We start from the raw sequence: 23628 nt of genomic DNA, 5'->3' as shown, positions 1-23628 counted from the left end.
TTCCCCACCAGCCCCTCCTTGTTGGTGAGAACAAGGTCCAGCATAGCACCTCTCCTCATTGGCTCCTCTACCACTTGGAGAAGGATGTTATCATCGACGCACTCCAGGAACCTCCCGGATTGCTTATGCCCTCCCGTGTTGTCCCTCCAACAGATATCAGGGTGGTTGAAGTGCCCCATGAGGACCAGGGCTTGTGAGCGTGAGGCTGCTCCTATGTGTCTATAGAGGGCCTCATCTGCTTGGTCTTCCTGGTCGGGTGGCCTGTAGCAGACCCCCACCGTAATGTCACCTATCCCTGCCTTCCCTTTAATTCTGACCCACAAGTTCTCATTCGGCTCCTCATCCATCCCCAGGCAGAGCTCCATGCACTCCAGCTGGTCACTGACATAGAGGGCAACACCCCCTCCTCGTCTCCCCTGCCTGTCCTTCCTTTTATAAAACAGAAGTAGAGTTACATATAATTAATCCATCCTATCTATTCCTTGTTGCATGCATTTAGATTTTCTTTTTTAAGAAGTTGTTTTTAAAGACCTACACTACCATAGTTTGACATCTCACTGGGATCAAAGAATATGCCGTGCCTCTGAGAGGCGCACCGTGAAGCTCAAAACACCACCAACTTGCCAGTTCTTTGGTAATCCTCAGCAGACTTTTGTGCCAGTGAAATGCCAAAGCCACAGCAAGCTGTTGCATATCACTGGAGGCCTTACCGGAGTGTTCCCTGAGAGGAAGTTTTGGAAATAGATAAAGATGGCATGTTTAGATTGTGCTGTGACTATGTAGAAAATGAGAAAACAGGTATCAGTCACCAGCTATGGGCAGGCCAATATGAATTTCAAAGTGACCTGGAATTTTGTCTCATTTATACAAGCAGGGGAGTGAGACAGACATCTCTGTACATTAATGCGTCTTTCAGGACTGGGCTACATAAGGATATTACATGATAAGAAAATGCTCTCTCCGTGTGACACTTTTTATGTCCACATGGAGCAGTGAGTGCTACTCACTTTTTCAGCACCATCTCAACTGCAGACCAGAGGGCTAATCTGCAAGTTTTAGTTGAGCTAGAAACATTTAGATGGTGACACAACGTGGTTTAAGACACTTTCTGGAGCTCTAGGACACTTTGAGAGCTTGCCAAGCTATCACATAAACGTTGACATCAATAACCTTTGGTAATCCAGAGTTTCAGTCAGATCTATGTTCCCGTCTGAATGACAGCACTGTCAAGAACGTAAATTGTGCTCTCACCTGATAGAAGAGATTAGTCACAGAGGGACCAGAAGCATCTCCCTGCTCTGCTTAAAATCAGACAGGACACAGCATTCAGATCCTCAGAAAAGACCTAGCACTGGAAAAATGGTTCCCATCCTTTACTCAGCTACAGAAAAAATTCACCAGTACTCCCACTCCTCCCTGCTTGTCCACAACTTAATCACACGGGAAAAATGTTTAATATTCCAATTTGGATTTGACAACATTCCTAATAAACATAGTCTGACTTCTGAAACAACCAATGACTTCAAAACAGAAATCCACCAGAGTTCATTCAGAAAATGGCAAAACAGGTATTTCAAACACTAACATATTTCTAAAACATCTTCTAGCTGAGGAATTCACTGGAATTTATCTTCCACTGAGAAGCTTCCGCAGAAACTCTTCCTTTTAGTTCCAACAAGTTAATATATTTTACCAAGAAATATTTTTTCATTATTTTTCCAAGAAAACATTTCACCAAGGAAACTCACTTTCTTTCCCCATTCAAACACCATTTCTTTCAAAATGTCCTCCAAACGCTTTCATTACTAAAATAACTTCTCAGAGGACTTGTATTTTTAGCATGTGACTCTAGCCACCAACCCAAACCAACAATACTTCATTTAAAAAAAAACAATTTGCTTGGCTTCAGAAAACATACAAAGAGCTAAATTCTGCTTTTATATTCATATACAAATCATCCCACTGAACTCCATCAAAGGGCACCGCCTAGCCAGCAAAAGCATCCTCAACACCGGAGAACGTTTCCAAATAGATTCAACCTGGGGGTTGCCTATCCACTGGTATTACCTCCACTCAGTAAATTGAAGCCTGGGGAACTGCCCGTAGCTAGTCCCTGTTCCACGTGCCCCTACTTTATTGAGGTCTTACATTTCCATCAGATAAACTGTTATTTGACTGTACCTCAGCCATTTCCTACCTTTGCATCAATACTGCTCCATATCACAGGATTTACCCATGCACGTCGATCAATGAATGCCTTTGAAGCTGGTATTGAGCAAATGCAACACAGCTGCAATTCGTCAACATAGTTCAAAAATCTACATGACTATTTTCTTAAACATTTTTGTATCATTTGTCATGTAAAGTATTAAGATAACAACAGGCCTTGGCCTATCTGAAACCTATTTAATTGTATTTTTGTACAATGCATATTTGTCTATGCAATTGAAAACTTGATATTTTATATAACCCACAAACCTTCAGGATACAATTGCAATCACCTTATAAGTGACTAAGAGGTAAGAATACCTATTCTCTCTCTCTTCTGTTGCCAATACACAATTTGCCTTATATCAAGTGTCATCCAGCTTCTTTAAAATACCTGACCTGGGGGCAAGCACTGACTGATAACAAGAGATGTTTGAAAAGAACATTTTAAACACATTCTTGGTGGGTAATTAGATAAAACAGCTTTGTCTGAAAACAAGCCTCATATAGTATCTGCTTTTCTAAGTAAACATTCCAAGCAAATTTAAAACCAGAACATAATTAAAAATAAAAATTAATAAAAAAGCATTAAATAATTTGCTTAGAGGTTATGAGATCTGTGTTGCAATTAACAGAGTCCCATCTATAAATTGGTATAATAATAATCATTCCTCTACCCTCTATCTGTTGTGCCTATCTTGACTGAAAGCCTTTCAGGGGAGGGACAAGCTCACCATGTTTTCACAGTACAAAGGTTTTCTAACCTTAATAGGTCCAAGAGATGCCGTATATTACAATGAGAAGCAGCACCAAAGTTAATATGGAAAATATTGCTCTGCAAAATCTTGTTTATTTTTGGAACTACAGTTTCAGTATGGAAGGACCAAGAATTTCAAACCAGCAATTACTGCTCCATGGACTGCCAGCCACATTGTGACCTCGGCTCTATCTCCATTGAGCCTAGTTATTGCACTGAAGTCTAAAAGGTATTGGCAGAATATTACAAAGATTATCAGCAAGCCGGTCATGTACCAGATTTCCCTGTCTTATTTCTTCCATTACAACTACATGACAAGCAGCAATAGGGACAGTTGACTGTCACTTGTAAATAATATGTAGAATATTAATACGAACAGATGTCAATTATATCATTTTTATAAATTCTGTGACAGTTGCTGATGTATCAGAGGTGTGTGGATCAGCACTGAGACATGGAATACACTTAATTTTTGAGGGGTTATCTGCAACAAAGCACTAAGGGAGAAGTATTCCAAACTACAGTTTCTTAGAAGACTTGAAGATAAAATATATTTTGACAGTCATACTTCATGATCAGCTCCTATAAGCCTGTGCTTCTGTACCCTTAAATTTCTATTAAAAATGGAGACAGTGTGAGTATTTGTATAAGACGGTCTTGGATTTTTTTTCTCACTGTAACACAAAAACCCTTGTTCTCCCTTAACTAAGTTGACGTGGCACTTTGGCAGTATAAAACCATGTATGACAAATATAATGCATTGATCCTCCAGGGCCCTTTGCCCTTGCTCACATTCTGCATTGTTGCTGATCTGTGAATTGAAGCATGTGCTGCAGCTCACACACAGCCCCATCAGCCTGTTTTCATGAAAAAATCTGATAGGTAATAGCCGACCCATCTGGCACTGAACTAAATCATGGACAAGTGTACTTCAAAAATGATTAGCCAGCATGTACATACAGTTCTACAGACAGCTCCTCTGACTTAAGTATCAAGACATTTCTTCTTCAGTCTTTCCCTCAAACCTCATTAGATTCACCGTTAACCTCGAACTAGTGATGGCTTGTTTGGGATGCATTACAGTTAAGCCTGTGGAAACAGTACCTCTTTTTTATTAACAGAGGTCCCATAAAAACCTGTATTTTTTATCAGTGTGGCAACATTCTGGCATACGCATTGCCCTTTAGGAACTTAAACATTAATGTGTGCCTATTTTATATTGCTAATGTGAGCTGGAGGCACAAAGAAAAAATGCAAAGCAATAGGAAGTTTCTTAAATATAGGCTTTCATTTTCTTTTAGTGGTAAGTCAGGACTAGTTGCCCAGTTCTCGGTGCCAAGGTCTGCTTTAAAACTGGATATCTGTGTCAGCTTCTTCTCATAACATATCAAGCATTATTCAATAAACTCATCTTCCATTTTACCAAGTTTTGTCAGTTTTATTTTTGCACTTTGCACCTGAATGTCAGAAATACTCTGCAAAGAATTCCAGTGTTCCCAGTCACTTTGCTGATGTTTAAGGAAGGCTGTTTCTCATGTGTGTAATTACAAGTCTATCAGCTATAGCCTACCACTCCAGCAAGATCTGTTCCTACACAGATAACATCTTCCCCTCTGCCTTAAATCACACCATCCACTGGTTGTGCAGATGAAAAGGCTAGCACCTGCAGGCACTATCACACTGGGAGGTGAGTCCCCAGAATCCACGGCCTTACAGTATCCAGCAGAAATTTTTACTGAAGTGTGTAAGATTTCTCTCCTAAAAGCTCACATCCAGATACAAAGTATGTAAGTCCTGGGAAAATATGAAGCTGGAGGAGAGCATTCTGGCTCAGGTCCAGACCTAACATATAGTAAAGGGTGGCAACATACAGCGCAATGCCAAAAACTAGACCCACAGTACTGTAAGCAACAGAAAACTCATTAGGGAAATACAAATCCCAAGAGTTTCTGATTAAGTCTCCTAATTAAACTATTGTGTACCACTTTTGATATGCATAGCACCACTACTCTACCTTTTTTATTTTTTTTAATATTCCCATCCTTTGCCTATTCAATTACTAAACACTCTTCCAAAAAAGCTCTCTCCGACTGTGTCCTGATAAAACAGCGGCAACTGTGGCATCCTGACCTTCATAACAATAACACATACAGCTAAGCAAATTAACTTCATGTTTCAGTAACCAAGCTCAAACGTACACTCCAAAGCAAAACCAAGTATCAACCATGTTATTGGTGTACCTCATAACTTTAAAAAGAAATCATAATACATCAGTTCAAAATGTTTCCTTCACACACACTCTTTACAGCCCAAACTACTTCTTGGATTTGATTAGCATTTTTAATAGTTTCAATTAATCCGGAGTTATGTTTCCCAGTGAATAAACTAGCACTCCTTCCTGATCTTCTCCCCACTCACAGATTTACCCAACCTTACGCAGGGTTTCCAAGTCATAATGCAATACAAATTTTAAATTGTATTTTAAATAAGGAGTTCTGCCATTGCCATCAACAAAAAGCTTCTGAATATATTTCCTAACACATTCAGGAATAACTCATAACTTCAGTCACTCACTAAAGCATGTGATCCTCCCTTAAACCTGTGGCAGACTTCTTGGAAGGATGACTCCAGAGGTGAAGTCCTGGCCCTGCTGAATTCACTGGCAAGTTCACAGCTCCGTTGATTTCAACAGGGCTCAGATTTTTCCCATCATTTTTTTTTTTCCCTCACTGCATTTTCCAGTTAGAGTGTTATGCGAGCAGAACTGTTTCCAAACAGCCTGGTTTGTCTGTCTGTGCTTGTACTTTATCCTTTCTTTGTATATACTTCTTCTGCACAGCCATGTGCTCTTGCATATGGAAAATTAACACACCCCTGCACACACACACACACCTTAGCCTCGCATACTATGGAAGGAAAAATTACTGGAGTAAGTAACCATTTAAAGAGAAAATTATTACTTAAGATGGAAGTAACAGAAATGTGGCCTTGCAACAGTTAATCTTCAGATGACTAAAAGCAGTTAACCTTCAGTAGTGATTTGACTTCCAGCTTCTGTAGAGGCTGATCACTCTCGGGGCTTGTGCACGGTATGCAGAGTTCTCAAGGACAGCTTGATTTCTGGCATCTCTGGACAAGTTGGAAATTATAATTGCAATCACAGTGAGCTTCTGTGCCTGAAACTGACAGGCAAACAGTTCCCCCTCCTAAGTGGCTATACTTACACTGTGCATAAGTGGGAGGAAGAGGGGAGGCTGCACAAAAAGGAGTCTACAGTCAGGTGAGTTAGGTCACCCCTTGTCCCCCACCCCCAGCAACTTAACATGATGGAGTGAAAACCTGTTTGAATCGCAGCTGAAGCACACTGCCAGGCAGTGCGGCAATACTGCTGTTCATTATCAGCTGTTCTTACAGAGACCCCTTATGCCAGTTGGAAAGGAGGATGTTTACATAAATGTCAGCAGACGAGGATAAGGAAAAATGTCTCACTGCTGCCATAAAGGATTTCATTTGATCCTAAAGCTGCCCTTTAAACTGAGGTTCAAGATTAACTCGGTTGTATTTCCCAAGCAGCCATGCAGTCAGTGGAACGACTGTGGGGTGCCTGGATGTACTATCAACTACTGTTAGTAGTAATGTCTTTTCAGACTTTCAGAAGCATCTACATGGACTGTTGAAGACCTCGGTCAAACACTTGGCTAGATAGCATGAGATGTATACAAGGAATTAAAAATAATTCAAGGGACAGACAAAAATATTTCTCCAGTCACCTACATGGTTGTCTAAGGCAGGATCTTACAAGGAGACTCAGTTTCAATCCACCTGTGTCAACTGAGAAACTGTACATCACAGAGTGTGTCCACAGGGAGCCCAAAGGCTCTGTGAAAGCTGCTGTGGGCCAGGGAAGGAACCTAAAAGCTTCAGCTTAGAACCTTCCTATGTCTAATGCCAATGGTGGAAACCAAGAAAAGGTAAGTCTTCTCTCACCTTCCCCACCTGACTAGCCAGCTGTATCTCCAGTGTACTTTCCACAATGGCATCTAGACATATCTGAAGAAACAAAAAAAGCATCTAGACCTATCCAGATCTGTGTGGGTTTTCAGCTGAACAGGAGATAAAACTCTCTTTTGCTAGTCAGCTACATGACTTTTTTCCTCTTGAAACCACTGAACCAAAGGTAAATTCAATACATCTTGAGGACTTGTCTTTATTGTAAGACAGGCTTACAATTTAGGAAAAGCTCTTTCTCTTTCTTTTTGCAGTACAAGACAACTGAATGCTTTATTAATTTAGTTAATTAGGCCAGACATAAACAAAAGATGTGGGTATCAGCCCCCTATATGCAGCTTTAATTTGTTTGCTGCATGCCTGGTGGAGGTCATTGTCACTTATTACCTTTACACTTCGCTTGACAAATGCTCTCCTGCACACTGAACGCTGCTCCTAGAGACAGCAGGCAACTACGGTAAGTCCAGGAAGTCAAGAAGCCCCCTAGATCTTAATTATAAAACCATAAAAGAAACCAACTGCCTCTGAAGCTCTCTTACCAAGAAACAAATGAGAATGGGAAATTTATTTCCGACCATAAATCCCAAACCCTTCAGTTTAATTTTTCCCAAGTTAACTTTCTCACCTAGCTAAGCAGCACTGCCTTCTATTATTAGCTTCTGGCCCAATATCAGCTGACCATCATCAGTCAAACTGTCTTCATCTCAATGAGCTCAGGGACTCCCAAGGAACTCTGTGTATACAGACTTGTGCTTGCAGCCTCTAATTATTTTCTAACAGATAATGGAGCATTTAAGTTCAGAGAGGATAGATTAAACTTGTAAGTGGATCAAAACCCCGGGCAGAATCACAGCTCACAGGATTACTTCCTGGAAACACCAAGCTTAGAGGGCAAGAGAGGAAAGGCCCTCGTCAATTGTCTGTCTCCCCATAACGTGTTAGTTTAAAGATATATTTTTTTCTAGCCTCAAAGATGGTTTGCTATGCTTTCCAACTGCAGCATGACTTTGGAATGTATTACATTATCAGTCAAGCATCTGGTTTGATGTTAAACCATCTGACCAGGCCAATGGCTACTTGACTTACCAGACAATCATAACAGTCAAATTATTTGAGGCTGAGGAGGGGAAATTGTTTTCACAAATGAAATTATAAGTCCCTGTTCTACTATCAAGTAGCCTCTCAGCTGCATATTTGTCTTTTTTCCTCACAACAAGCCTCTCTTCCCTCCCTAAAACCCAGGACCCTCATATATTCTGTTACCAGCCTTAGGGTGAGGAGCAGGATATCCTTCCCTCTTGGTACCCCCTGCGTCCGCTGGTGACTCCCCTCCCAGACGTGCTTGCAGGCAGACCAGTAGCAAGAACGCCTGCACTCTGAATTCAGATTCCAGCGCCCTTCTGGGGATGATGAAGTGTGACCAGCCAAGCAGGGAGGAGAAACTATGCCCCACAAGTTAACTACCTAACCGTTTCAACACCTAAGGGGAAATACTTCAGACTGTGAAATTATTCCAGAGGTAATACATATTCAGAAATAGGTGGAAAAAAGGTAAACCTACATTTCACAAAGCAGTAGCAACAACCTCTGCAGGGTGAAAACAAATCCATAAAGTCCACATATACATTCTGCTTCTGCCCTGGAGAAGGCGGTATGGGTTACTTAGTAGACTTCAGCTTGCACTGTTGTAACAGACGCAGACTACTGCAGTGATAAAAACTATGTAAGAAAGCAGGGAGCAGAGTAAAAGAAAAAGAGCTAGCTGGGAATGTGTGGAGAAAGCCCAAAAAATAGACTCTGCTGCAACTCCCCAAAGAAAAATTCTAAATAGGGGATGTACTTTTTGATGATGGCCAATTCATCATCCCCTGATGGGAGGAGGGTGGGAGGTTTTTGGCTAACATCATGCATTATATCATTACAGTCATTACAGATCCATTAGTGGGTGTTCAAGGTGCTGAAATGACAGCCCAGTAGCCAAATTGTTGTTCTTTGCTCTTTTAGCATAACATTTAGCAGAATTTCAGGAGCTCGCAGAGCACTTTTAGACTTACATTCTGCCAACATTAGAAGTTTTAACCAAACCCTATCGACAATGCCACTAACATCTATACCAGCTATTTCTCTAGACCCTGAAGTGTCCCAAGTACTCTCTCTGTACACAAACCACTGTTTGCAAGAGGCTTTACATTTTCCCGAGCCTCTCTCAAAGGAATGCTAAGTTTTACTTGCAAGTACAAGGACATACACAATCAAGTGAGTAGTAATTGCTGACAAAAGCACACCTGTACTTGACAGCTACAAAAAAAAGAAAATCAAGGGTGTAACTCATAATGACACCCCCTTCCCACTAACTTCCTCTTCCCATTCTTAACCAACATGTCAGACACTTATTTAAGAGTTAAGCCCCACTATGTTCGTAATGGCACTTAGCCACCTATATACCTTTGAAAAATATGATACAACTGCTTTTAACCAATGGCTATTCATAATACTCTTTTTACTGAACTCACAACTGATGCATTTTGCTTTTACATGTACACTTAAATTTTCCTCATAAAATAACACCAGTAAATAGTATCAAGTTTTATCAGGATAGTTATACTGACCAAAGCCTTGGAGTGAGAATGAGTAAAACACATTTTTCAATGAAAACGTATTCTTCAATGAAAGATATATAAGTTATTGCCTCATAATAGCTTAAAATTTTAAAAAGTTTAAAACTATGTCCTTTCTGGGGCTGAGAGGGGCAGTCACATTAAAACCATAAACAATGCCTAGGTCATTCTCTTTAAAAATGTGGCTTGTTTAAGGAAATAAATGACTGGCTTACGAGGTTGGGACGGCAGGAAAATCTGTACGATTGCATGAGCAATTATTTCAAAAGAATGAAATTAATTCTTCTTCTTCATCAATGCAGTACAGCAAAAGATGTTACAGACCGCTGCGCGTATATCAAATGCAGCATTGATACAAAACATTTTATTTCTCCTTATTGTCACTTATATCAACTAATGATGAAGTCCAATTCCTTTTTATTATGATTAAAAATAACCTTTGGGTTATTATTAACCTCTAGGACTAAAAATAACCTTCACTCTTCTCTCACCTTATTACCACTGGGTCAGAGACTCATGAGAAACTGTTATTTTAAAGAGAAAACTGTCCAAGTGTGGCTGTACCTTACATAGTGTCCTGGTTTCGGCAGGGATAGAGTTAATTTCCTTCCTAGTAGCTGGTACAGTGCTGTGTTTTGGATTTAGGGTGAGAACAATGTTGATAACACAGCAATGTTTTTAGTTGTTGCTAGGTAGTGTTTATACTAGTCAAGGACTTTCCAGCTTCCCGTGCTCTACCGACTGAGAAGGCTGGAGGGACACAAGAAGCTGGGAGGGGGCACAGCCAGGACAGCTGACCCAAACTGGCCAAAGGGATATTCCATACCATGTGACGTCATGCTCAGTATATAAAGCTGGGGGAAGAAGAAGGAAGGGGGGGACGTTTGGAGTGATGGCGTTTGTCTTCCCAAGTAACCATTACGCGTGAGGGAGCCCTGCTTTCCTGGAGATGGCTGAACACCTGCCTGCCCATGGGAAGTAGTGAATTAATTCCTTGGTTTTGCTTTGCTTGCGTGCGTGGCTTTTGCTTTACCTATTAAACTGTTTTTATCTCAACCCACAAGTTTTCTCACTTTTACCCTTCCGATTCTCTCCCCCATCCCACTGGGGAGGGGAGTGAGCGAGCGGCTGCGTGGTGCTCAGTTGCCAACTGAGGTTAAACCACAACACATAGTTAAAATCTCTAGAGTTTCAAAAAAACCTTTATAATTTCTGAGCCATTTATCAGATGTTACGATGCATACACTGGAGGGAAATGTGGTCCAGTGAATTAAGTCAGCTGATCAAGCTAAGCTGTGAAACCTCGGACAAGTAACTTTGTCTTTTAACAAGGACCTTATATTTTCTTTGTAGAGCGCTTAAAGGTTAATCAATATGTTGGAGCGGGTCCAGAAGAGGGCCACAAAAATGATCGGGGGACGGAACACCTCTCCTATGAAGAAAGGCTGAGAGAGTTGGGGTTGTTCAGCCGAGAGAAGAGAAGGCTTCTGGGAGACCTTCTTGCAGCCTATCAGTACTTAAAGGGGGCTTATAAAAAAGATGGCGTCAGACTTTTGAGCAGGGCCTGTTGTGACAGGACAACGGGGAATGGCTTTAAACTAAAGGGGGTTAGATTTAGACTAGATCTAAGGAAGAAATTTTTTACGCTGAGGGTGGTGAAGCACTGGCACAGGTTGCCCAGAGAGGTGGTGGATGCCCCATCCCTGGAAACATTCGAGGTCAGGTTGGAGGGGGCTCTGAGCAACCTGACCTAGTTGAAGATGTCCCTGCCCACGGCAGGGGGATTGGACTAGATGACCTTTAGAGGGCCCTTCCAACCCAAACTATTCTATGAATATCAAAGGAGGAGATATTATTATTATTTCTCTATCAGATAATGGGTCAGATCCTCAGCTGGTGCAAGTTACTCACTGACTGCCGACATCAGACATGGAGCTCAGGTCGCATTCAGCGGCCTTGCACTCCCTGCACGTTCACCTCAAAAGGGCACTGAATACCAGCTCTGCTCTTTCTGGAGCTCTACCATTAACAATAATCTTGACCATTATTTTGTCCATTAAGCAAACGTCTAAAAATCTTTATCCCTTTAGTGCAATTCATTCCTTTTGAACAGGGCCAAAACAGCCTTTTTTTTTTTCTTTTATTTGTGCATAATGATTATTGAATGTCATCAACATAAATGTGCAGTGCTCTGTAAAAAGCACAGGAAATCCCTTCATGTATACAGCCTTCATTTAATTACCTAAGAACTCACATGTGATAATTTGTCTGAAACAGCTAAATCCATAACTGTACATTTCTATTCATTTCTAGATGGAAGAATAGACTATATAACGGGAGTACATTCTCCTTGTGGTTTACAGTCTCATTAATACTAACCAAATTAAGCCTATACACTGAACAGATCTTCAAGGCTTAAAAGTCCTATGTAATTTTGAAGTCCACAAGAGGGATTAACAAAAGAAGTGCAAATTTCTATGATTTGTCAAAAAATTGTCACTGAATAGGACATACACATTCACAATGTCAATGAGGCTTGATCTTGACACGGAGCTAAAAACTGAGTGCATAGTCTCTGTGAACATAGAACATTCATGAAAATTATGATCTTGACCTCTTATTAACAATATTTCAGATTAGTAAAGCAAAAGGGCTTTTAAAATCCAGTGCACTTGAATTTTCTTTCCCCCCCTGTTATGCTTTGCTGCTGCTGACAGCTCCCAGACTCTCAGTGCTTAGTTCTCAGAAACACAGAAGCAGAAGAGAGCTGAGGCTAAATTTCTGTTCTTGTGAATTCTGCACCAGAGAGGACTTGCACGCATGGTAAGATGCTCCCCTGCAACTCCTTCTCTCTCTTGTCTCTAGCTTCTCTGCCATGGAAAGATAAAATATCTGGCACATGAGACAGAGGAGTTTCAGCCTTCAACTGATGGGAAGATAATTTATAAGAAAACTCCAAGCATCTTAGGGTCCATGATATTTGCACAGTGGTAGAACCCAGCCCTCCATTACTGTGGCACTAACATTACCCTGGTAGCACAGGTACTTATGGTTCTGGAATGGAATGATCTACTTGCAGTATACTAAACAGGGCAGAGCATTGCTTCACACAGATCCACATAGCTCTATAGCTTCAGAGAAGCAGCACTGACCTACTCACAGCTGATGTGTAACCTTGTTTGGGTTTTTTTGGCCGGTTGGTTTTGTTTGTTTGTTTGAACATTGCTGCAGTAGAGAATGCTATAGATATGCATTAACACTGAGACAGCTTGTCAAAGACTAAGGGAAGGAGGGAAATGGCCTACACACAAAATCTCAGCAGCTGAATTTTTCTAGGGACGTGATATGTAGCACTCGCTGAACATCAGCAGAATTTCAGTCCTATGTACAAGCCTCCTTCTACTATTTAAATATAAGGAAAGAAAACTGACAGAAACTTCTCTTTACAATCTCTGTGGGCTACAGAAAGACACCTCGTCCCCAAGACTCAGAGATGCTGATCATCTCTTACTTACATCCATAAACTCCACATTGGCTTTTGGACCAGTGGTCTCATTTAGGATCTTAATGGCCACAGGAATCTTTACAGTTTCTCCCTCGGGGACCCAAATGCCCTAGAAAGATTTAAAAAAAAGTGACATAAGACAACAATCATAGAAACTTCATTTAGAGTTACAGTTCTTTCTGATGCATTTTGTCACATTATGCAGTTCAGTTACGAACCTCAGAACTGAGAATACTCAAGAGTTATAAAATAATAAAAATTCCACAAAACTACTTATCGATTGATATCTGAGAATTTAAAGCTGAGATGGCTAAAAAGTAAACTTTACATTTAAAATTCACAAACTGTGTCTCTTGGGATACTTTTCCATCCTTCTTGACTATTGCTGTGTTCTTGGCAACCTCATGGTATCCTTCTCTATCACTTTATTATTGTCCAAGTCTACTCAAACTGATTATTCAAAAATGTATTCCCATGACCTTGTAGCTGTAGTGACCTGGTCTGTACTTCCTCCATTTCCTCCCCAATTTGAAGACAGATGCAGTATCTGTCCTCCTCCGCTGCTCTGACCTACCCACCTCGATTTGGCAGGTTTGCATTGCTCCAAAAGGGTCAGGTGATTGGTTTGACTTGCTCATTAAGCCCTACTTCGTGTCTTTGAGATTTGGACATGACCAACAGATCTTAAAAAAAAATAAAATAAAAAAATCTTTAACTGAAGTATTTTTTCCCTTTTGGGTTCTGCTCTTACATCCTGGTTGTTAAAGGGTGCATTGACATAACTCATCTTTTCTATTTAAATGGAAGAAACAATAAGTATTACGGTTTAGCTAATGACAACATTGTTTTACAAGGTATGATGACTATTACAAGACCCATGTGACACTAGCGAAATGAGAGACACAGTTTATCTAGCTTTCCAAAAGTGTACTGTAAAGCCATTATGTAAGAACAGAATGACAGACTTTGACACTGCATTTCAATATCAAGACAGCCTGGCTTGTGCAGTCCTCCTGTGTGCAAGGACGCCTGCGGCTGACACTCCTTTTCTCACCAAGAAATAATATCTGCATGTCTGATGAAAACTGAAGTTAACATTTGAGCCTGAAGATGTGCTCCTCCCACACAATTCCAGTATCCTATGTGCTTCCCAGACATGTAGGGCTCATGAACCCATCCACAGTACGGGATGCTTTGTTGCAATGCAGAACTTGACTGTTCAAAAGTTAAACGAGGGAACTCACTGCTGTGTATTGAAGACTCTTACCTTGTATACGGTTCCAAAGGCTCCAGAGCCAAGAACCTTGACTCTCTTCAGCTCAGTTTCCTTCAGGATACGAAGCTGTGCTTGGTTGGGTGCTGTGCCACTTGGAGTCAAGGGTTCCACAAGCTATGAAGGAAAATCCAAGTCTTAAATACTTGAAAATGTGAAGACCCTTCAGAAGTTTATGCTGAAAACAACCAATCCAATTAAATACTGGAATGAGACAGTGGTGGGGTCTATTGACCATTGACCTGCCAACTTGAGGGATTTCTCGCCTTCAAAAGCAAATGAGCGATGCTAAGAAACCAAGAGATGTAATAAAGAAAATCTTCACTCAACGTGTAGTAATTTCCACCAGGAATTGCATGATGGAATTACGAACTGGAAACTGAATCGGTGTCACAGTAACACACCCAAGGACTTTTGCTAATGGAGGCAGTATAAATATTTCCTACATGACAGAAATACAGCATTTATTATCAGTGCACCACATTCTATTTTTGCCCATTTTAGTGCCTTTAAGTTGGCCATATTTCTTTTTAATAGCCCTGACTTAATGGCTCATCACATTCTTATTCTGTTTTGGGGAAGGGACTATTTTTCTGAACTTCTGTTATACCACATAGGAGAACAGCTTTAAGGAGAAAACATCTTATAGCAGACCACTGATTTATAACAGCCACTAATTTCTGCAAAAAAGGTACAATTAAACAATTTGCTCAAGATGTCCCAAGAAACTTTGTAAATGAGCCACAATGGCACATTCAGTTAAAAACGCTCTCAGATCTCAATGTTATACTGTCTCTGCCAGAAAAAAACAATGCTTCTTTAAAAATATATTAAAAATACATGAAAAGGACAATACTCTAAACAATGAAAAATAGTTTGTTCCTTTGCAGGATGAGGAAAATAATTCAGGGGTACTCCTACCCAAATTGCTTTGAAACCACTGCTGTATTTCAAAGTTGTCTGTTTACAAGGCTAAATGCATGATGCTCTGCAGTTTGAGAACTACTTCTATGGCTCTTTGAGCATCATGAACTAAATTAGTTGACCAGACTACTTTGGTTCAGATAAAAAATACCAGTATCTGGAAATTGTTAGAGTAAGAAAACATAACAAAAGCAAACAGCAACAAGTCAGGCTATCACAGAAATAATTTGTGTGCTGTACTTTTTTTAGAGTGATTTCTTTTTCCTCCTTCCCACTTTAGATGTCCAGTACTTACACGGTGAAAGACAGAAGGTTTACTGTAAAAGAAAAGTAGACAGACTAGTGGTACATTTCTGTATTTTCAGTTTGTGAAGGGTGAAAACAGCTTCTGTGCCATAGTCCACCAACACAGGTATGGCAGGGAGAAGTGTTGTGGGCCTCTCAAAAAATGCTTGTAGAGTTTTACTGAGAATGACCTACAGAAAGAATAGGTCTGCTACAGCTTCCAGCTAGAAATAGAGACTTTAGCTGAAACCAGAGTCACTTGTGTGTTTATCTCAGGATGCTCCTGATTTAATATTCTGTATCCAAGCCAAGACAACACCTTCCCCACATGTTCAGTAGGAGACCTTGGTCCCTCAGCCACACCTTCTACCTGACCAAACGTAGAATGAGAGCTGGACTTCAAAGTCAATACTTCTCAAATCCAATGAAAACTACCTGCTTCAAATCATTTATGCTTAAGTAGGGGCTGATACAATGGCAAGATTTACATATCTAAAGGCGCCAAGTATTGTTAAGCTTTCTATACAACTGCACAGTATTTAAGAAGCAACACAAATTCTAGCCAAGCATAACGATACTTAGGCAAACAGATTGGGGATGCATGTATCATTTGCTCCCAGGCTCTACAGTAGAGATGAGTGGGAGCAGGACCCTTGGAACAGAACAGAAAACAGCACTGTCAAAGAATCACTAGCTAATGATATTCCCAAGCTTTATTACCTTACAAGGGGGACCCTAATTTAAAAATATCACTTGCAAAGTGTCTCAAGCATAGGACTGAGGAGATAGTAGTAATCACCTTTGCTGTAGCTGACAGATAAAGATTTAATGTTATGTTTAAATATACTTCCTAGATTGCCCCCTCCACCACTGGCATTTCAAAGAGCAGGATGGAGCGGGCACAGCACTCTGTCCTATAGCTCCACTATAGGACAGAGACACTTTTTGCCAGTAGAACTGTGAACCTCGTTTGGTTAAGCTCTGGGAAGTATCTTGGCTTAATAAAATACATCATTATTACCGATCATGACTACAGACCTTGACAAAATCTGGACCACATAGGCAATACAGGCACTGGGAACAACAGTAAGTGACAATCTCTGCATTTAAGCATTCCTGATGAGCTTAAGTTTGCATCAGAGCTTGCTGAACTTACCGAAGTAAACTTTTAAGACTGAAGTATGCACTGGATGAAAACCTGTAATATTTAAGCATGAGAGCTGCTAAATGTACTAATGAACTGGGATAGAAGTTCAGTTGAGAGCAGGATGCGAGTTCAAAAATCTGGTGGAACATGACTTTGTGATCATGTGGATCTTTTTTGGTCTTCAAAAGCCACAAATCTATATATGTACAGAAAATTATTATCTTGAAATAGCTTCATTCATTCCATGAGTTCAGTCCTGCAGAAGTTAACAAAAGGATTTCTACAGACCTCTCTAGTAACTGGACTGAAGACCTGAACATCTTTAATATGAAAGCAGAACAGCTCTGCACATCTTTTCAAATATTCTGTGAGAAGCACACTCTTACCTCAGTCTCCAGGAATCTTCGCAATGCTCTCTTCTTTTTAATGCTTTTGCGCCGAACATACACGGCAAATGTCAGGCCCACAATGACGATGATGAAGAGGCCACCAATAACTCCCGCAGCAATCAGAGGGGTTCTAGCAATCAGAATCAGAGACTTTATTTTTAGGTAGAGTGAGATCAAAGAATGGTTGGGTACATAAAACACAATCACTTGGAAAGTTTATTAACTGTCTTACGACCAGAATTTCTAAGGCAGTCCAAATGGGAAGTCAGGGGAAACACATTAACATATGGTATGACTTTTCTTGTTTTTAATCAATATACCAATTCGACTTTTTTCAAACCACCATGCACATGTGAGGAGTTGTGTGGACAAGGAGATACAACATGCATTTTGATGGCAAACCCAAATCTGCAATGGCAAAATGAGGATACAGGTATCTGCTGTTTTCCTGCAAGAGCTTGAACTATGCTTACTCTTTGGCTCCATCTAGATTAACTCTTGGCTTGTGCATTTAGGGGAAAACAGACTAATGAAAAACTCCCAAGCTACCAGTACGATGTGCCCTCCTGAGTATGGAGGAAGTGAGAGGCAACTTCAAACAGGGTGTTTCATAGACAAATCTAGAGACATCATACTCATACACCTTCCTCAAGTGGAGGATATTTATATATGAACAATGTAATTCATGCACCCTCTTGGAACTCTTCGTTCATTACTATTACACACAAACATTTTGGTCAGGGGTTATGGTTGCACCCATCTGGTTTTGCTGTGGCTTTTCAGCACAGCCAAATCCCAGACCAAAAGACTGGTGTGTTGGAGCCAAATAACCTCCTGTGAACAATGCCAAGCGAGGCTCAGCTTCTGCACAAGACCTGTTGTCCCCCCACTACTCCTATAACTCCTTTCAGCTTCCCAGGATCTTGAGCAGCATGAGCTACAATTACTAATTTGTTTTTCCATGGTGATAAGATACAGTAGGCTGGCATCATGGTAGATACTACACAAGCACAAAAAAAAGACTGTCTCAGAGAGTCACTCTGTTTGACTTAGGTGCCCACATTTGGAGATCGCCTACACAGTCAGTGGAGAGAAGCAGGCTCCTTCCGAAGAAAAAGTCAAAGTGATAGGTGCTCTGACTCAGTTTTATTTCTCTCTCTCCCCGCTCCGTCCCTAAAGGGTGGGTAGCAGCCTCCAAACCAAAACATTAAATTAAGCATTTTCACGGAATACCAACAACTTACTAGCATAAACACAATCACAGCAGTTAACATTCCTCCAACAATGGCTGGACAGCAGCTGAAAAGGTGAGTAAAAAGAGACAGCATGGCAACTGCAGAGTATAAATGGCGCCGAAACCACTGCCTGGTAACTACAGGAAGTAGGTTAACTATTGTCAAGATTGTGGAAATATCACTACTATGCTTTAACAGCCTTCCTCAGTTATGTCTGAATGATGATGAAAGATACATTATGGCCTATTAATAAAAATGAACCACACAGCTACTGAAAATTTAAAGGAGTCTCTCACAGAAATAGTAAATTGATTTATCTGACCCTTTATTCTTCTTTTTATGTCCTACCACAAAGCTGAGCAGTGGGAAGCAGTGCCATCTAACCTGGTTTGATATATTAAGGTGTCTACATTACCACTGAGTACCATTTTGAAGCCCATCTCTAAACTGTCCTAACTCTCACTTGTCATTGCAGTTTGGTTCAGAGAGGTCTCAAAGCACACAACCTGGATTCATTTCAGATACCAACCAGAAGATATGTTTCTGGAGTGCACCTAATGAGCTCCAACCTCTAACTGGCATTAAGGTCCACAGGATCAAACTAGAGCTAACCCAAAGAAAAATCCCTTGCAGCGAACATAGCCTAGACATTGGGACCATTACCTATTTCATCCCTCCAGATCCATCCTGTTGTGTCGCTCCATGTTAACAAAGACAAAGCCTCATACGCCCACATCTAGTTATTAAAGCACCATGTTTAAAGCACCACTATCACATTTGCCCAGGGAAAACATTACACAACGCTGTAAGGCCTATTATAGTTCAAAGACTTTACAATGGAAACTGTAAAGCCTGCAAATAAAGGAAGCTGAACGTTGCCTGGCTGTGAAATGGATTATGATGTTTGGGAAATACAAGTCCAGTACCACCTACTCCTCAGGCAGAGACACTCCTCCTTCATCTAGCCTGGCCTTAAGACACATTCCCCTTTCTAATCCCATTGATTACTCTGCTGATTTTGAGTCCAGAGCTCAGATTAAAGGACCTGGCATATCCACCCAGAACAATGCTCCTCTTTGTTTGCATGTGCTTTCCGTGATGCTGATGCAAGGAACTCTTTAATGGGCAATTATGGAAAACAGTGGACATCAAAAGACTTCTGTGGAGCTAGTACTGACTAATGTTCTTGAACAGAGGACTTTTTTTTTTTTTAATGCTGTATGAACAATCATATAATTTTTAACAAATACCACCAAACCACAGACTGTCAAAACAGGCAGGAGATCTCTTGGCTTTAAAGTGCATATTAATAACTATCATAACAGCTGTCAAAACAAATAATTAGAGTTTTATGGTACCGTGTACACTACAAATGGTCCAAACAATATTTACATGATAGACCACAATAAGTAAATGGTTCCAAAGGAGACAGAACAACAAGTGAAGGGAGTAAAATGAAGTTATAAATTCCTTGCAGCCCTTTTATTGTTACAGGGTACAGGCGTTCAAAATGAATCTTTATGATCCATTGCGTCAACTCTCATTGACTTTAAAAGAAAGTCCTCATCATTTTTAGTAGTGAATTGAAAAAAGGCAAATAATTTTCAAAAACTTCACCAAACAAGCATTTAGTCATTCATGTGAAATATGCTGTAATTGCATATTATATCTGAATTTTTAGGAGGTGCCATCTAAACACGCTGTTAATCAAGCTTAAAAAGGGAGTGTAAGAAGAATAATATAACATGAGAGGAAAAAACCCCATATTTAAATGCTAAACAAATAACTGTAATGCAGAAAAAGTTTTATTTTGAACTCAAATAGTGATCAGCTTCCTTCACTCATAAGTCCACTATCCTCGCATAAAAATCATGATAGACACAAACAGCACAGACCTAAACAGATGCGACTGTATACCGTACAGCTTCTCCTCACTCTGCTACTGAGCTAAGCCCCAAAGTCAACAATCATGTGTTTTATTTGCTACAATACCAAATGACAAGTAACTGCCTTCAGTGCTTTCTGGTATCATCAGTGCAGTTCACTGCTGCTTCCAACCACATGTAGGTTATTTTCTAAGCCCAGTTTTCTGGGTGTCACCTACCTCATTTGGGTTATTTTTACTTATGTTCGTTAGGCTGAGTTTGCTTTTCTATCTATTCTGCTAACATCTTCAAGTCTCCTGTATAATTTCTCTACTATTTTCATGTTTGCAGTGTCTTATATTTAATACCCTGGTGAATTTCATTAACATGCTGTTTATCTTTCTTTTACACAATTGCTAAGGTTGTTTAACATGGATTCCTGTAAGGTGGTGCTGATCAGAGGTGCTGCTGAAGACACAAAACCTTTCTCCCATCTTGTTTTTTTAATCCAATCCTTTTTTTGCATATGCACCTAACCAACATTTCATCTTCACATACAGCTGGACGCACAAATCTCCTTATCTCTAGCGGCATTAAGGGCTTAATCCACTTACATTTTTGTTACGTTACTGCCCCACAACCACCTCTGTGAATGCAATTCGCTACATTTGCCCACCTCAGACTACTGCCCACCTAAAACTAATTCCATGAAAGTTAACAGGAGCAATGTTGATACAGAGACAAAAATTTCACTATCAAAAACCCCCATTTTGTTAAAGTAATTTTTAAAAGCATGGAGGCCCTGTTTCTCTGTTAGGGCTTGGAAAGGCTAAAGTCAAGCAAAGAGAGATAGTTCCATGTCAGTCCTGCCTGTCCAGCATAAACAATGGATGGCCAAAAGTCGATCCTAGCTCACATTTCTTTCACCTCGACTATGCACCCACCAACAGGAAACTCCTGATACAGCCACTACTTTCCTTTACACACTGAAAATCTACCCCAGAGGGTGAAAAAAATTTCTGTTAGGTGTTTCTGGACTTTTATGCTCATCAAAATAGACTTAGCAGTCCAAGAAATATGGCCCTGAATCATAATTCAACCCCATCTAATTAATGTGCGATCCCCCACCCCTCCCTCATCTGAGGACAGAATACCCAATTATTGATTGGAAAAGGCATAGGCAGGGGAGGCAGTGGGAGGGGGGGGGAAAAAAAGAAAACCACAACATGTGAAAAATCCTGCCTCTTAAACTGGAAACTGTGTCTCTGTGGCTAAAAGTTGAAAGTAAGATTCTAGTATTCCCTTAGGAGAAATGAATAATATATATTTCTTTTTAAATGTGTGCTGTGTTTTCATATTTAGAAGCATGTAACACTGACTCCCACACACCAAAATTGAGACAAAAAGTTCAAAGTTAGTATTCCAAGGTGGACAACGATGCTCAACAAGGGGGCTCGTATCATTCCATCCACTCCAAAACATCTGCAATTCCCACAGTGCTTTGAGACCAGGCATTAAAGCCTAATTACTGATTTGGATGAATACACGGTCTCATACTCTTGACTGGAGAGTGCAGCAGAAGGGGGAAAGGAAATAGAATTGTGGTGCATGGAGTAAAGCTGAAAAAGAACACCTGTTTTTCTATCTTTGGCATTAACCCACCTAATAAGATATGTAAATAATTTGAGCTTTGAAGCTGAGCTGTTAGAGGGCTTTAAGTTCCTGCCTCAACCTTCCCCAACCTTCCTCTCCTTTGAATTTTATCTATATGTTCAAACAGGACTCATTACAACCTTGAATATTTGGTAAGTAGCCGCTTCTTGTAAACTTCCATTATTAAGGCATTATTTTTTCCCGATGGACGATTCATACATTCTGCATTCCTCACCCCTTCCATCAGTGGGGAGTTCAGCTGACTGTGAAGCTGCACTTTTAGAGATCTAACGGATTCTGCTAATCATGGAAATGATAATCTTAGTATTTAAAATATACAAGATAAACAACCAGACTGGGAAGCAAATTTGTGTATGTTTTAATAGCTTCTCTCTGCTGTGCAGCACTCCCCTGGCAGAACTCTACAACCACAACTTCGAGAGTGCCTGGTGTTCACGAAATGGTGCTCCCTGGGTGTGGGAAGAGTTCATCTAGTGTTACTCGCATTAAGACGTGCTTTGCTTTATATTTTTCTTTTTCAAGAACAAGGCTCCCTTCCCCCTTTCTCTACCTAATCTGAGTGTGTTTGAACACTGACAAATGTCACCATTTATGTACAGATTAGGAGTTTTTATCACACGTAAACACAAATTTTAACTCACAGCTGATCTCACGATTACTACCAATTCTGCATTTAATCTAAATATGGGCAGACTGCATCCCATTGTACTGTCAATGAACTGTAGTTAAACTCTGGTGGCAGGTAGTTCTAGCCACAACTTCTCAATGTGCAAAACAATCACAATGTTGCAGTCTATGTCTAGGTCCATTCAGCAGTTAAACATCAAACACAGTTTTCACTTTGGACAAGGCTAATGCTGACAAACGGATATCTATAGTAAAAATTGCTTTTTCCTTACCCACACCAGTTCCTATATTGAAGCCTTCCTCAAGCAAGTATTTAAGGACATTTCTAGATCACTATAATCAAGTTATCTGTATGCTCAAAGTTTTTCACCAGCTTTGCCAAATAAGAACAACATGGGCAGAACAGAGACTTGCAGTCTCTAATGGACAGTGTACACCCTTTCCTCCTCTAGTATACCACTAACCAAGATGTGCTGTTGAGAGCAACTGTGCTGTTAGGATACATCAAAATGTTTAACATACTGTGACATAATTTACTGAAGGTTTGCACATATTTTGGTTATCAGAGTGTTTACTGAAAACAAAATACCAAGACGACGCAAACAAATATATTATGTGCATTCTTTAAATTGTGTGTCCTACTCATGCCTTTTTTTTTAAAGGTAGGATTCCACATTTCACTCAGCAAAATAAATGAGGACAAAGAAAAAAAATATTAAGTACAGCTTTGAAAATGAATATAACCTAGAATTCTAGACATTCACATGTATTGATTATAAATTTTTGACATCATTATTATCATTAAGCACACACAGTGCATGATGGATTTCTTTAGAACTAGTTGTCCTGGTTTCGGCAGGGATAGAGTTAATTTCCTTCCTAGTAGCTGGTACAGAGCTGTGTTTTGGATTTAGGGTGAGAACAAAGTTGATAAGGCACCGATGTTTTAGTCGTTGCTAGGTAATGCCTACACTAGCCAAGTACTTTTTGGTTTCCCATGCTCTACTGACTGAGAAGGCTGGAGGTGCACAAGAAGCTGGGAGGGGGCACAGCCAAACTGGCCAAAGAAACATTCCATACCATGTGATGTCATGCTCAGTACATAAACTGGGG

General features: G+C 40.3%; 1 protein-coding gene across 1 annotated transcript in view; it reads right to left on the bottom strand.

The window, feature by feature from the left end:
• The window catches only part of ERBB4 (v-erb-b2 avian erythroblastic leukemia viral oncogene homolog 4), a 580731-nt gene that overhangs the window by 116794 nt on the left and 440309 nt on the right, over positions 1 to 23628 (bottom strand). The window contains exons 18-20 of the mRNA XM_009329670.1: positions 17112 to 17244; positions 14364 to 14486; positions 13107 to 13205 (exon numbers count right to left, since the gene is read on the bottom strand). Of these exons, the coding sequence (XP_009327945.1) occupies positions 13107 to 13205; positions 14364 to 14486; positions 17112 to 17244 (355 nt within the window). The remainder of the gene's footprint in view (positions 1 to 13106; positions 13206 to 14363; positions 14487 to 17111; positions 17245 to 23628) is intronic.

The sequence above is a fragment of the Pygoscelis adeliae genome, unplaced genomic scaffold (genome assembly GCF_000699105.1).
Source record: "Pygoscelis adeliae isolate BGI_AS28 unplaced genomic scaffold, ASM69910v1 Scaffold7, whole genome shotgun sequence".
In the NCBI taxonomy this organism is placed as follows: Eukaryota; Metazoa; Chordata; class Aves; order Sphenisciformes; family Spheniscidae; genus Pygoscelis; species Pygoscelis adeliae.
This window is presented reverse-complemented; position numbering and strand designations above follow the sequence as displayed.